The 15,531-nt window shown below is 37.9% G+C and overlaps 1 protein-coding gene across 1 annotated transcript in view; it reads right to left on the reverse strand.

Annotated features, from left to right (window-relative positions):
* Nucleotides 1–2,841, reverse strand: part of tcerg1l (transcription elongation regulator 1 like) — a 109,568-nt gene extending 106,727 nt beyond the window's left edge. The window contains exons 1-2 of the mRNA XM_056258095.1: nt 2,770–2,841; nt 1,576–1,907 (exon numbers count right to left, since the gene is read on the reverse strand). Of these exons, the coding sequence (XP_056114070.1) occupies nt 1,576–1,839 (264 nt within the window). The 5' untranslated portion in view covers nt 1,840–1,907; nt 2,770–2,841. The remainder of the gene's footprint in view (nt 1–1,575; nt 1,908–2,769) is intronic.
* Between the last annotated feature and the right edge of the window lie 12,690 nt (nt 2,842–15,531).

Genomic DNA, 15,531 nt, shown 5'->3' on the forward strand with positions numbered 1-15,531 from the left:
ACAAAGTTCTTAACCCTGGGGATGTGAAGTAGTGGTGATCATGCCTCAGCCCGGCACACAGATTAAATGTCAAGCCGAGTTTGAGTCGTGAGGGGGATTCAGCTGCGGATGTGAGGGTCATCCTGAACACAGCGCCTCTAGTGGTAATACAGAGGAACTGAAGGGAGATGATGCACAGAATTTTGATTTTCAGCTTTAACAGTTCACCAAAAGGGATGCTGATAAAACGTTATCAACATCAAATCATGTCCTGCAGATCTCAATTCCGCCTGTCCATAGTATTAGGCATATTCAAGCAGCTGCGAGTTGACCATAACCGTTCAAGAAATCTGTTTCAAGATTTAATCAAGACCTTTATTGGAAAGGCATCTTGATTTTCATTATCACAGCAAGTCAAAATGCCTAGATCAAGAGTAAAACAACCCAAGATACAAAACTGCAGTAAAGGAATTAGCTAGACACTCGCTTGTAATAATGCAAAAAAAAAACATTTTTTTTAATTAATTAATTAATTAAAAATAAAAACACATACGCTGCTTTAGCTTCATAATTATGCATGTGCATAATGTATTTGCCTTTTCTTTTTGTACCAATCCTTTAAAACTCAATTTGTTCTCTGATTTACAATATATTTTTTACATTTACTGCACAGTCAGTCATACACAAATGACCGTAAGATCAATGTCTAATCTGTTTTGACAAAGAAAAAGTAAATAGATTAAATAGGCAATATTATTCCACCACATTCACGCTATAATTTGTGGTAATGACCTCTGACTTTTGGCCAAAAGGAGAACCATTAAAATAAACAAAATAATAATAAAAAAATAAATAATATATTTTAGTATTTTAGATTTTAGTCTGTTTCCTTTTGAGATCATCTAAATGCTAGTGTTTTCCTACTAGTTCACAAACTATACTCATGTAATATTTAACAAATATTTATGGTTCATCTTTTTCACAGGGCTGTTTACAGTTTAATTCTCCCTAGAATGTTAATCTCCCTGACATCACAAAAGCAAGTAGTACATCGTAATTCACTGTGTGATGCAAACTAAAGGCTTCTGACTATTTAAAAAATCATGAGCCCTTCACATTCCCTTCCCAGCTTCCTGTTTCAATAGGTACAGTAATATGTCAATGCAGAAAAGAAAATGGCACTTGTCAAGGCACAGGGTTAGTGCATCAAGGTGATTAGCCTTTTATGAGAGATCATGCAATATTTGCACTATTGCAAATAAAAATTCCAGTAAGAATTGAATTACTTTTCAGTACATTTGCAGCTAGAACATGAATTAATGGCATATAATCATTTTATCATTGGGGAAATTATAAAGCATTTAAAGACATTATAAAACAAGTCAAAAAATGAAAAATGTTGCATGTGCAAAGTCATATTAAAAAGACGCCAAGAGAAGCCACTTGATTTGACAAACTGAACACAAATGTTTCATTCCATATAATAGAAGGCATGGGTCTTGGAAAAGTAACGATTGTCTCCCAAAACCTGGGGGACTGAACATAGAGATCGCTCATGAAGTGGGTCTTTGTTATTTGCATCTAATACCCTGTTACCTGAACACTGGGCAGACTGAACTGACTGATGGTCGCGGGTTCCGCGGCGGGAGCGCGCATCACAGGCACAAACGGATCGCAGGACATCTGCCATCCTGAGACTGCCTGAATCACCGGAGGAGGGCGGGAGGAGATGAGTACTGGAGGAGCAGAACCCACCCTACACAGTCTGGAGGTGTTCGGGACCATCCAGAGCCATGGAGGAGCTTCCGCGCTCACGTGCCACAGCTGAGGCTGAGCTTTAACGCGCTGGACCGGGATCATTCCTGCTGCATCCTACAACTCGGAAGAAGGATGGATGGAGACTAAGGAAGCTTTCAGTGCAGTGGACACTGCAAAAAAACAAAAAACAAAAAAACACACACACATACAGATAGATATCGCACATTTATCAGCACCCCAGCGTCTCCGATTGACAAAAATAGCAACGATAAATGTTTCGTCATATGGGAGCACTGTCCAAAAGTCTCTCAAAGTTATATCTCTATTTCACCACACATTCAATTATTGTGAATCCATTTTTTTTTTTGACATCTGCTGTAAACATATAAAAAAATTTAATTTAGTTCAGATAATAAGAGAATCCGAATCTGGAAGAAAAAGAAAGCCCACTGAAACATAATAAACAGGCTCCCCTCCCAAATTCTGCAGCATGCATCCGCGTGCACAGGTGGATGCAAGACATCATCAAGAGAGCTTTTCTGTGTAACTTAGATGGAAAAGTTATTCTGGCTCTTTCACTAAAATAAACCATATTGCGCAAGAAAATTATGTTTTGCTATACTGCACTGTCCAAAAGTCCCTGAAAGTTGATGCACATTTTAGCACAAATTACAAAAACAATAATAGGCTAATTACAAATGCGTAAATTATTTTAACTGCATAACCAGAACTCGAATATCACCACAGCACCTCTGTTATATTAGCCTATTTTCACCATAGATAATCAAATACAATATAGCCTGCCTATCTCATTAAGTTACGGTCATGAAATTCCGAATCTGATTAAAATAATAATAATTTTAAAAAGCCCTCTGAAACATAATAAATATAGGCGCCTCTCAATGCTGCAGCACATGCATGCATTGACTTAAACAGGTGGATGCAAGACATTATCAAGAACGCTTTTCTGTGAAACTTAAACGGAAAAGTTATTGTAGCGTTTTTATTGACCAAAAATGCATGCGGACTCACCTATGAGATGTTTCAAAAACCGCTTAGTTCAACATTTCATGTGTCTGTTAGTGTTTCGCTGAAAATAATTAATGCAAACTAAATTAAAAATGGAATTATATCTGCAGATAAAGGTTTCTAAGAATATCCAGTAAGAAATGTGTCCAAAGTGTCCAAAGCACTGTGTGTGCGTTCACGCGCCTTGGCTCGCACTCTCCATGTGCACGATCACAGCGGCGGGTTGTTCATTTCGCTCTCAAGAGCTCCGTGGGAATCTCGGGGAAATCTGTTCACTGTCAAGCCGATGATTCTCCAGCCTCCCGCAGTGGTGCCTCTTAAAGAATCTCAAAACCATTCCTCATCACGATATAATCCTCTATTTCTTAAGCATGCTTGTAGAACTTGTGTATGTTATGTAGAAAATCCTCGTTGATGAAGAGATGCGACTGTGCTTCTGCTCAGCTGAAAGTCCTGGCAGTCCAGACCGGGTGCGTTTGCTTTCTGAGCGGATCTGGTGGCGGCGTGCGCAGCACAGCACAGTGCGTCAGGACGCGCAAACACGCACAGCTCGCCCTCAGATGATCTGGGATGATTAGAACATTGTGACAACTGTTTTAATCTATTAACGGTGACATGATTTACCTGGTTTAAAACCCATTTTACCCTCATGATCTGTTTGGGGACCCCATGGGGCTTTTTAAGACCTAATTAGAATGCATAATAGTCAGATATCTGAAAAGTGCATAAAGCTTCAATCAGTTATAAAAGATTAAATAAATAATATGCCAGTTTTTGGTTGGGACAGGGCAACACATTAAAATAATTCAAAGGGGAAAATATCAATATATTAATTATTTTAAAATAGTATAATTATTAATATTTGAATAATTTAATTGAAGAAAAACCCAGCTAAAATATCGATGTAAACAACTGAAATATTGGTTTTATTATTGAATCTATTGTCACTCTTAGTTTCTGTTCATAAAAAGGATGAAAAAAGCACATTTGTCATCATTACAGTAGAAGTACCAGAGGAACCATAAAGTCTATGGGGAGCCTTCCAATATTGCCTTGGTCAATGGGGGGCCTTGGAGTCAAAGAGCTTTTCTTTCTTTTTTTTCTCATCAATCAATTCTCTGTGATGACTTTGAAGCACAAGTCGTCATATTTTTCTTACATCGCCAGGGGGTATGTTTCAACAGCCATATAGAGGGAAATCGAGGTTATCCAAAGTTTTTTTTTTTGCCCACAACTGGGCGTCTCGTCAGGAGTGGATCAACTCAAACTCTTGTGAATGTCACTAAACGCTGTGTGCGAAACAAAAATGATATAATAAGTGGATTTGACACCCCAGCCTGAGTTTTGGAATCTGGTTGAAGAGCCCTGGAAGTGTGAAATGGAGTAATGGCTCAGGGCTGGTGACTGAAAGGTTACAGATTCGATTACCACAAAGTATAATCCATGAACCATAACCCCATGCACCATAACCTCAGGCTGGATTATCCTGTAAGCAAAAACAGTAAGCAAGCATATGTATTTTAAGTGTATTATAAATAAATGTCCACTGTAAATGTCACTTTCTGTGATCCACGGATGATACTTCAGTAGCCTACTTGCTAAAAAGGTTTCTTCTTCACAACTCAGAATATCTGCATTAAAGTTTCAGTTAAAAGTACACTGCCTTTCAAAAGTTTAAAGTCTGTAAGATTTTTAATGTTTTTGAAACGTCTCTTATGCTCACTAAAGCTGCATTTATTTGACCAAAAATACAGTAATATATTAATATTGTGAAATAGTTACAATTTAAAATAATTTTTCTATTTGAATATACAGTATTTTCAAATGTAATTTATGCCTGTGACGGTATGGCTGAATTTTCTGAATCATTACTCCAGTCTTCAGTGTCACATGATCCTTCAGAAATCATTCTAATATGCTGATTTGCTGCTCAAGAAACATTTCTGATTATTATCAATGTTGCAAACTGTTATGCTGGTTAATATTTTTGTGATTACTGTGATACAACCGTGACTTTTTTCAGGAATCTTTAAAGGAGCACTTCACCCATTTCAACATTAATCTTTATTGAAAGTGGGTCATATATGTAGTCGAAATGTAAAATAAATTTTGAATTTGGTGCCCTCTTGACCGAGAAAAGACAGAAAATAACTTTAGGGCGCATTTGTGTGTAAGACCACAACTCCCAGAATGCACCACGTTGCACAACTCCGCAAGCCACTCCCACTAATCCAGAACAGCGCAAAGTCGCAAACATCAGAGAAATCACTCTTTCGTCTACTCTACAGGGCTAACGTTAGCTGCCAACAGAGTTATAAATTCATTTCACACAAAATGTATAGTTAGTTGGCTGTGGCGAGCAGGACAAGGGACGTGAGAGCGGCGCGAGGCCGGTGGCGTGAGTGATAATGAACGACACCTGTGAGACGCACTGGTCTCGCGTCTCTCACCGAGGAGCGGACGCATAAAACGAGGAGCGACAGGGCAGATCGAGAGAGGAACAGGCCTGATTTTATGGTGTGTTTTGTTTCTGTTGTGTGTGGCCAGCATTGAGGGGCTGCTGGCTTATACTTTTGTTTTGTATTTGTTTATTTTACTATTAAAATGTTTAAATGTTCGCCGATTCCCGTCTCATTCTTCCCACAACAACGAACCCCGTTACATTGGCAAACTCATTAGCGAATTAGCAGCTACTCCTCGTTTGTATTTCTTTCTATATGGTGAATTATTGCATGATACCTGGATGTTCCAGTCAGAACATATGGGGTGCGACACTAGGATGGTTCACATCACAACACAAACGTCCGTGTGCACAAAACTCCATGTCCGTGTCTGCCTCTGACATTTCTTCTAGAAGGAATTGGCATTTTAGAGATTCTTTGCAGCAGACAGACTCTAGCTCAGTGTCCATAGGCGCACAGTTACAGCACGAGCACCACCAATTCGCTACAGCGCGAGCAAGCCCGGGCTTCTCGTCTGCGCCGGGCTGGTCTCCTGCGGCGGCCGCTGCCGCAGCCGACGCCGCCGCCTCTTGTTCCTCCATCAGCCTCAGCTGCTCTTCGCTATATTGTGGCTCGTATAAATAGCCACGAACATCAGTTTCGAGCAAAAGATTTTCAAAATCCTCGTCTTCCATATCGTGTGTCGTAAATTCAGGCATTATGGTAAATCTAACTGCTTGAGCGCTTGTTAGCTTAGCTTGCTGTCTTCCAAGCAAGATGGCGGATTAATAGTTTGGTTTCTTCAGGTTTAGTCCCACCCACTGATCTGTAATAGGCCGGTGGGGTGAGTGGGTCCCACGCCCTTGAATAATAATGAGCTAAAGGCTGTAGTTTTCTTAATATGCAATGAAATTTATCTTCCGTCCTATCGTGACGCAAAATGACGATATTTACGTCACGATGGGACGGAAGTAAAACACTTAAATCCTTTTTTCTCCCATCTCAGAAAAAAAACAAGCAAAATTCCACCATCATTATAATATATGACAGGGTTTCTAACAATACAAACCTTAATGCAAATGGGTGAAGTGACCCTTTAATGAATGGAAAATTCAAATGAACAGCGTTTATTTTAAATTATTATTTTTGTAACATTATAAATGTCTTTTACTGTCACTTTGGTCAATTTAATTCATCATTGCTGAATAAAACTATTAATGTCTTTAGAATAAATAATAATTTTAAAAAATCTCGACGTAGTTTATATGTAGTAGTATTGACAAAGACTATTTGTGTGAACTTTTGACCATTTCATAAATCCTTCAATGCAACATCTGTGTCATCTGCCAAAAGTCCAGTTCTTCATGTGGCCTTTATAAATTATATATCATTTATGGTGTTGGTAAGCATTCCAAATCAATTTATAACTAGGGTAGGTTCATAAGTTCTGGGAGTGAAAGAGAACTCAACAATTTGACTTGAAATTGAGGAAACCCCTAGGCCATGACTTCTTCAATTTTCTCCAACAAAAATCTTGAGCCGTGTGGTCTCACACCCCAGGCTCTCCCACAGTTCTGTCTCATGTCCTTTTAAAAATTGGTCTGTGCTCATAATTAGTGACTGTTGCCCCTTTCATTCACCCTCCTAGATTGGTTGGAGAGAGAGGCTGGATACCCACGGCTGTCCGTGGCACAGAATATGGCCCTGTCAGTGCTGTGGTGATAGAGATTATTTGACTGGGCCTGTTCAGTTGTGATATTCCAGTTTTGGGGTCTGCCGTAGGAGTTGCCATTTCTCTGAAGGGAATATCTGGATACAGAAATGGAATTTTCCAACCATTTCTGATTGGTTAAAACCTTACCTTCAATCACACAGGGTGTTTAATCCCTGAGGCTGGTCTTACTTTAGATTCTGTGAGCATGAGGAAAGCATGTCAGAATATATTCAGCATTACAAGAATATTCAGAAAACATGAGCCACAATTATCACCTTGGTTACCTGAGCATCGGCTGATAGTGGTGTTTGGCACAATGGACCTTAATTTATATTTTAACAGTATTAAAAAGAGAGATGATCCATTGTGAACGTTGTCTTACCCGGAGGAACTGGCTTGGCATGGGCCCACAATACTATTGAAACATATTGCCTTGACATCGAAAGGCTTTGGACTATTTGTTTCAGAGAAAACATGAATGTTAAACGCCCTTCACAGCTGGACACATGATTATGCTAAGACAGAGCACATGGTGAGGTTAATTACAGGGTCAAGCTGGTGTATTTATGGACACAATAACTACCGTTGTATGATTAAAGATTCTTTCAAGCACAGTGGAACTCATTTATGAATGTGTTTAGTGCACAAATAAACAAAACGACACAATTTTGAGTAACACTTCATTTTAATGTGTCCTTGTTACACGTTATATACTTGTTATAACTGTAGAGATAACTATAAATCAGGCACAATTAACCCTAAACCAAACCATAATCCTAGCCTAACCCTAAAATAAGTTGCCTACATGTAGTTAATTACTATTACTCAGTACTTAAGTGTATAATTACACTGTGGAAACATTAACCCTTAAACGCATACCCTCCTCCTCATTCATTTTTTGAAGTTAGACATCAACCTTCTTAGTATTCCTCAATCAATTCACTATAAACAGTATAACAAGAAAAAAATGATTATAAAAGAATGCCTGTTTTCATATTAATTTTTGTTACAGTGTAAATATATGTTTTCGGCACAACAATAATTGAATCTTTGATGACTGAATAAGTGCAATTCACCTTTATTCCACAAGGTGGCAATGTCTGATACACAATGATGTTTCACTCATAGTTACCGCAGGCAGAAAACAAAAGAATAGGAAGTATCATCAGCAAAATTTAAAATGGTACAGCGATTTACAGCAAGACAAAAATACTGAACGCAAATCAAATATTGGTGTTACTGTCATTTGATGGTGTATCTGGTGAAGAAAATAAAGACCAGAATATGTAATAATGTTTGGCAAAACATTCATGGTGTAACCACTTTTGCTACTGATTACAAAATATGTAAAATAAAAAGCTACATTTCTGACCATCACCAACTAGAACTGGAAAAAATGTCTGTTTTCAAACAGGTTTCCCAACACTTTTCTCATCTCTCTTTAGTCAGACTAAAAAAAAAAGTGTTTTGGCTGAAACGCTATTGGAGTAAAAAAAAAAAAGTAGGCTGTTACATACCAGAATGTAGTGGAAGTGAAGGGGTTAAAAGTAAAAGAGCTTCATGCCATTAGCTGAAAGGAAAATCGTTCAAAGTTGTTACATTTATTCGTCCACAATAAGACTGTGAAAGTGCATTATGGGTCAGTTTTCTGTCAAGCATTTGATGCAAGTCAACTGAGTGCATGTCTATTTTGTGATACAACAGAGGATTAAAGCTTCAAGTTATAAAAGCTTAAATAAATAAATAAAGATTCAATAAGAGCAACACACTAAAATAACTTGGAAGGAAAATAAATGTTAGATTTTAGAAAAAAAATGAACAGCATTGGTGTCTCTCATTAAAACATGTGATAACAGAACATGAGGTTTAAATAGCCGTCAGTAGTTATTTAAATCTATAATTATTTAAATGATATAAAGCAGAGGGGCTCCTTGGGGGGTGCAAGATGACTATAACTTATTCAAAGTAAATTGTATTAAAATAATTAAAAATGCTAAAACAAAATGCTCAAATTTAATTAAATCACAATTAATTATTTTAATCAATTAACATTCAAAAAAGTTTGACAACTAGCAGCTTAATAACAAGTAAAATGTGTAGAATGTGTTTTTGTGTCAGTCATTTCATAATGACTAGTGGCCTCATTAGCACTGTTCCTGAATCTGGTCATTTACATGTGTGCTCTGATTATCCACACACCTCCTTTAGACCTCACTTGGAAAGTCAGAGGTTTTCCCTGTGTTCTGCTTGCTTGTTTTAATGCCATATTCTGGGACAGTAACATTCCCATCGCTTGTGCTGTATTACACAAGTGCTTGTTCATACCACCACAGCTGCCGCAGGCATTGGAAAATTGATCTAGGTCTACCGCTTCTACTGTTCAGGAAAGTGTTGATTGTACAGGATCCTGTGACTTCTGGGATGAAAACAATGATTGGAGGGATTGGTGTGGTGGTGTAGCACTTAAAAGAATAGTTTATAAAGTTGCTCTTTCTTTACATTCTTCTGTGGAACACAAAGTTGCAAATTCACTGCAAATGTCACTGTAGGACTATGTTCAAGTTGCTACATCCAGCAAAATGAAATTTAACAAAATGAATACTTATATTGGATGCATTAAATGCATTAAATTGATCAAAAGCTACAGTAAAGACATTTATAATGTTACAATAGATTTCTGTTTTAAATAAATGCTGTTCTTTTGAACTTTCTATTCATTAAAGAAAAGTGCCCCTATTATGGTTTTTCGAATATTCCCTTTCATACAGTGTGTAATATAGCTGTTTGTGAATGTAAACGTTCTGCAAAGTTGTAAAGTCGACGATAAATAAAGTTATTGTTTCCCAAAACAGAGAAAGAATCGACTCAGAATGCAGGGTAAACACTTGGAAATGGGCCCGGCCGATTGGGGGCCAGCCCAGGGGGACCTTTTAAATAGAACGAGGGAATACATTTTTAATTCGTGGCCACAATAAATATTTTTTTTGTATGCATGTCATATGCAGTCATCTCTTGTTTCTCTGTAATGTCTCATGTGCATTTGATATTTTTTGAGCCCCGCGGCTGCCGTAGCCACGCTGTCTGTGTCATTCGTTTAATGACGCTGCACTACGAGCAAACGCTGCATCGCCACGCCAAATAATTTTTAAAAAAAAATTAAACGATGGGAGACGTTACTGTTGCTTCAACGGAGCGCTCATTTTCAAAACTGAATCTAATAAAAAAATATTTGCGGAGCACCAGGTGGCAGAACAGAACTTTCCATTGAGAATGGACGAAGCCATGAATTAAACACCAATGACATCATTGGATGAATTTGCCGAAAGAAAGGCCCGGAGAATGCAACTAAACTGAGTGAGTAGTTTTAACATTTTGGGCCGCTGTGCCAAGATCGTTTGTGTTTGCATGCAGTTTATTATTGACATTTGCTGAGCCTTGGTTATTTTAGACTTTTTATAGTTCCGTTCTGGTTGTGAAAAGTTGTTGGGTAGAATGCAGAGGTGGAAAGTAACGAATTACATTTACTCGCGTTACGTAATTGAGTAGTTTTTTTGTGTACTTCTACTTTTTTAAGTAGTTTTTAAAATCTGTACTTTTACTTTTACTTAAGTACGTTTTCTTTGAAGTATTGTACTTCGCTACATTTGAAATCATATCCGTTACTGAGTAAAAAATAATAAAAGAAAAAAAAACACACTCCGGAAACTACTGCAGATTGAAGGGCGGGAGAACAAACGCGCAAAAAAGGTGACGCAGCTGAAGCTGAAACCGAAGCGCCAAGCGAATTATGGGCCAGTATGAAAATACTTTGTAGAAAAAAAGCGTGGTTGTCCTCGAGGATAGATATCCAATTTGCAAAAAATGTGGACGCAAAGTGGCTGCAAAAGGAGGATATAGGACACCATCCCTCCTGCAGATAAAGGTATGTCCCGATTTAGGCTACATGATGCAGAGGGAACCCCGGAATCCAGTCATGAAAAAGAAATTTACATAACGCAGATGTCACGTAAAACACGCAAAATAATGGATGGGTGAATACATGGAAAGTAGAACTGTGCAATAAATCCAATCGCGACATGGTCTGTGAATATTTAACGTTAAGCTAAGCACAAAAATACTGCATGTAAATATAACCCTATTTGTTCTGCTGAGCTGCGCCGCTTTGTCTACTAGCATACTCAAGTACGCGTGACATTCAGAGTCTCACAAACAATTTGAGGATATGAATACATGAACATTTCCAGAGCTGCTCTGAGAGAACGCCTAATGAGCATTTTCATAATTTTATTTGAGATAAACCATTGTCAAATACACTTTGAAACACTTTTTTTTTTCTTTTTTTTTTACACTTTTGGTCTTCACTACAACCCGTCAAAATAAAAGTTTGGTTTTACTAGGAGAAATTAGGACAGAAATATATTACTTTAAAAGAACGTAGCCTACTTCTCTAAATAATAATAATAACAACAATAATAATACATTTTATTTAAACATTATTTAAAGGAATATATTTTTTGTCCATGGTTTAATTTAGTAAATCTGTTTTTGCAGCGCTTCCCCCCAAAAATAAAAGGACACAATTTTAAATTTACATTTGATTACAACCGTTTTTGATAATATATTTGGATTGAATCATAAAAAGAAACATTCATTTTCTGAATAAAATACATTTCATAGGACAATATTTTTCTTAAACATTTTAATAAATTATTAATGTTAAAAATAAGTTGTTTTTCTAATTCATTATCAATTATCAAATTTAATTGATTAGACATGTTTTATTGAAATTTTAATAAACAAAACAAACAAATGGTTTCAAGTTTGTTATAATAAAAGCATTTGTTCAACAAAAAAAAAATCCTGTTTTCATTAAAGGGGCACTTCACCTCTGGGAAGATGAATGTGTATTTAAAATGGGTCATTTATGTAGAAAAAATGTTAAATTATTTTTGAATTTGGAGCTTTCTAGACCAGAAAAGCCAGAAAATGTATTTTTGGCTTATGTGGATGAAAGACAACAACTCCCAGAATGCAATTGCTTCACTGCCCTAGGCGGCCACGCCTACCGGTAAAAGAGGAGCAGTAGTTAAACAACAAGTCTAGGCTACTAGTGAGTCTCCGTGATGAGCACGATAATTCGAAAATACTACAGCTTTTCTACTGATACAAAGCTTAATGCAAAATCCTGAAGTGACCCTTTAATTTAACTGTAATTTTAACTGATGATAATAATAATAATACCCATAATTTAATAATACAGTTTATTTATTTAATAATTGATTAATACTGTAAACCGTGATATTTTCTGAGACGTTATCATACTGTGAAAATCTCATACCATTACAAGCCTACACGGGAGAGTCCCCCACCCCCGCTGTTAAAAAAGTTACTCAGTAACTTTTACTCTGAGTACATTTTAAATGAGCTACTTTTTACTTTTACTTGAGTAGATTTTTAGACCGGTACTTTTACTTGTACTTAAGTAAAATTTAATTGAAGTAGTAGTACTTTTACTTGAGTAGAATATTTTATTACTCTTTCCACCTCTGGTAGAATGTGTTTTTTTATGGTTTGGAATGGTATTTTTTGATATGCTACAGTGAACGTCTATAAATGTCTCTTCGATGTGCTTAAAACATTTTTTGCATATGGGCCTGGGACTTACTATGCCACTGCCTTGAGTGGTTTTTAATTCGAATCTCACTGCATGATGCTTCTATGTCACTAGAAAATAAATTTGCATAATGCCCGCCTATGTTGTACGTTGTCGTCCACCCGCAAACATTTTAAGTTACTTACACCCGCTTCTCAAATCTCGAGTTCAAAACGGGACCCTAACTGGAATCGCAAAACGCTTGCTCTTGAAATGGGTCAGTACTCAGTTTATATGGACTAACTTGCTCCTCAGAATAATAACCTGTAAGTATGAATCATTTTTTTTGTATATATTTTCTACCAGGTGTTCAAAATAGTAGTTTTGTGTTTTACATTCCTGCTAACCGGATAACTCACGTTATTACTTTCTTGTTGAAATAGTTCTGCAAATCAGCTGTGGCCCACTAATACCTAAAAATGTGTTAATGCAGATTGTCTGTAAGGATGGAGCAAATTTGTTTTGCAAACTTTAATGTCACATAAGTCATTAATTAGCGCTCGGCTATTGAATGCACCGTTATTGATACAGTTAATAGTTCCTGCATGTTCAACACAACAAATTAGAAAAATACAATACACATCGCTTTCTTGATGGACATACACTTGTTAATGCTAATGGTGAGGAATGACAGCTGCAACTTCTCATAATGTACCTCAAACTGAGTGGCATATCACTGAGAAACGTCCTGCTTAGGTCATCCTTGCGATGGAGGTTCGGGTTGGTAAATTATTTCTTCCAATGTTTCAACAGCGGACTTGCGCTCGGATTGATATGGTAAAATTGATGTCATTGTTACTGTCTTTGCAGTGTGTACAATAACTGAGCTTTACACCGTGTCCTAACCATACGCGATGCGATAAGATTCCAGCGACAAACAATTTGTCTGTCCACACTAGAAGCGACTGCGAGATGTGTCAAAATCAATCAAAACCCACAGCCAATCAGAAAAGTGTGTGGGCGGAGTCTCGCGGCAAGTGCACACCAGAGAGTAATCTTGACGGCACTCGCATAAGTAGGCTACATAATCAAATTCACAAATATTACACTATTTTAACATTATTAAGAATACATAGGCTACTGAGTTACTAAAACAATCTTTGTCAAAGAATACACTTGTTTGTTCCAGTTTGAACGTTCTTGTTTCCATTTGTTTAATTTCAAGATCTGAGGGGAATTATCCATTGTTGCTTTTACAGCTACAAAGCTGCAGCCCTAAATGATATTCAAAGTCACATTGCATGCTTTTAACATTAAATAAAGCACATAAACAGTACCTGAGATTATCATCACCACTCTTTGTTGTTGCAGAAAAATAGAAAGCGTTTCTAAAATCGATGCATGTCGCCGTTGCGGCTGGTTAGGACAAAAACTCTGATTAACATGGAAAATAAACCTTTTATCGCGTGTAGTTAGGACACAGTGTTAGGAAGCCTCCTGAGCTGAAGTTCAGTTATGGTAACTGATGTGTAGCTTTCGACAGGCGCTGTATGGGGTAGACCAATCACAACAGGCTGGGTCATCTGGCCAATCAGAGCAGAGTAGCTTGTGGAAAGGAGGGATTAGATAGACTGATTCATCCATCGAGTCGTTTGAGAATTATTGAAATATTATGAGAAAATTAAAGTGTTTTTTGACCTTTGATGTAGGGCTGGGCGATAAAACGATAACGATAATTATCGCGATATAATTTTTCTCGATAAAACGATATCAAGTGGTCGATAAATGTTCGATAATGTTTATGCCCCAAAAGCGGAACGAAACTCATTTGAACCGCGCGCGCCTCACGGACTGTTTATCCGCTCGGCTCAAAGTCCAAACGGCAGCGCGCGCGAGCTCACTAGACTAGAGCAGACCATAGACAGTATAAGAAGGGAGCAGACGCGTTTACTCTGATCGTCTAGCTCACGAGATCCAGTGAGAAGCGCTTGAGTTCAGCGAAGAACACAAATGTTTAAAGGCAGATGAAACAGCGCTGACAAACAGGGGAAACACTGCGCGCAACGATACAGTCAGAATCTGAATTGATACTGAATCCATTTAGCCTACCATGGATTTACTTTAAGGTTAGCCTAGTAATGCACCATGAAATGTGGGATATACATATTGAATTGTATAATATTATTAATGTAGACAATGTCTTAAATGACTAATGGAATATAATTATAGTATTTAATAATGTATTTAACTGTTAGGCTACTGTTTTTCATACAAATACCATAGAAACCATAAAGTTACATTTTGCCATGATAGTGAGGTGCTATAAGTTAGGCTATGCCTGGTTCTCTTACGAGAGTATCTCTCGTAATAGCTTACGCTAGGGGAAAAACTCTTTTCCACGAGATATTGAAGCCAAAAATTATCCTTAATTTTTTATTAACGCTTTGCAGCAGCAAGCAGACATAGGCGAAACAGCTCGCGCGCCTATTGGTTGCTCTGCAGCAAATGCAGCAGCCTATCGAGAGAGACTCTGCGTGACGTAATGAACAATGGGGGCAATTCGCGCCCATATCGTCACGTCCCGCCAGAAGGGGCGTGGTCTCACCCTATAAATATGCTCGTTAGGCTGGTACAAGCTGATTTTTATCTCTTCAGCGACGCACACGCATCGCTGGATCCGGAGTGAGAAGCCGCGCCGTCGAAGCAAGCCTTTCAGCGGGACGAGCTCTGGAGTCGCTGGCCTCGCCGCCTTCAACTGCCGTACCTGCTGCGCTTTCCGGCGTTCTATATCCTTTTATACTCTGTGTGTATTTACTCTGTTGAGAGTGTTTGCTCGCTTACTTGACGCGACTCACACTTCTCTCACAAAAGAGCTGCGTCTTTTTAAAGATGCCTTCCTGTGGCTCGTGCCGCGCCCCGCTCAGCGATGGAGACCGGCACGTCATCTGTGTTTCCTGCCTGGGTGAGGATCACGCGGCTCTCGCGCTCGCTGACGGCGGATGCCCTCATTGCGAGTT

Source organism: Rhinichthys klamathensis, unplaced genomic scaffold (genome assembly GCF_029890125.1).
Source record: "Rhinichthys klamathensis goyatoka isolate OS25496 unplaced genomic scaffold, OSU_Roscu_1.1 h1tg000148l_1, whole genome shotgun sequence".
Lineage (NCBI taxonomy): Eukaryota > Metazoa > Chordata > Actinopteri > Cypriniformes > Leuciscidae > Rhinichthys > Rhinichthys klamathensis.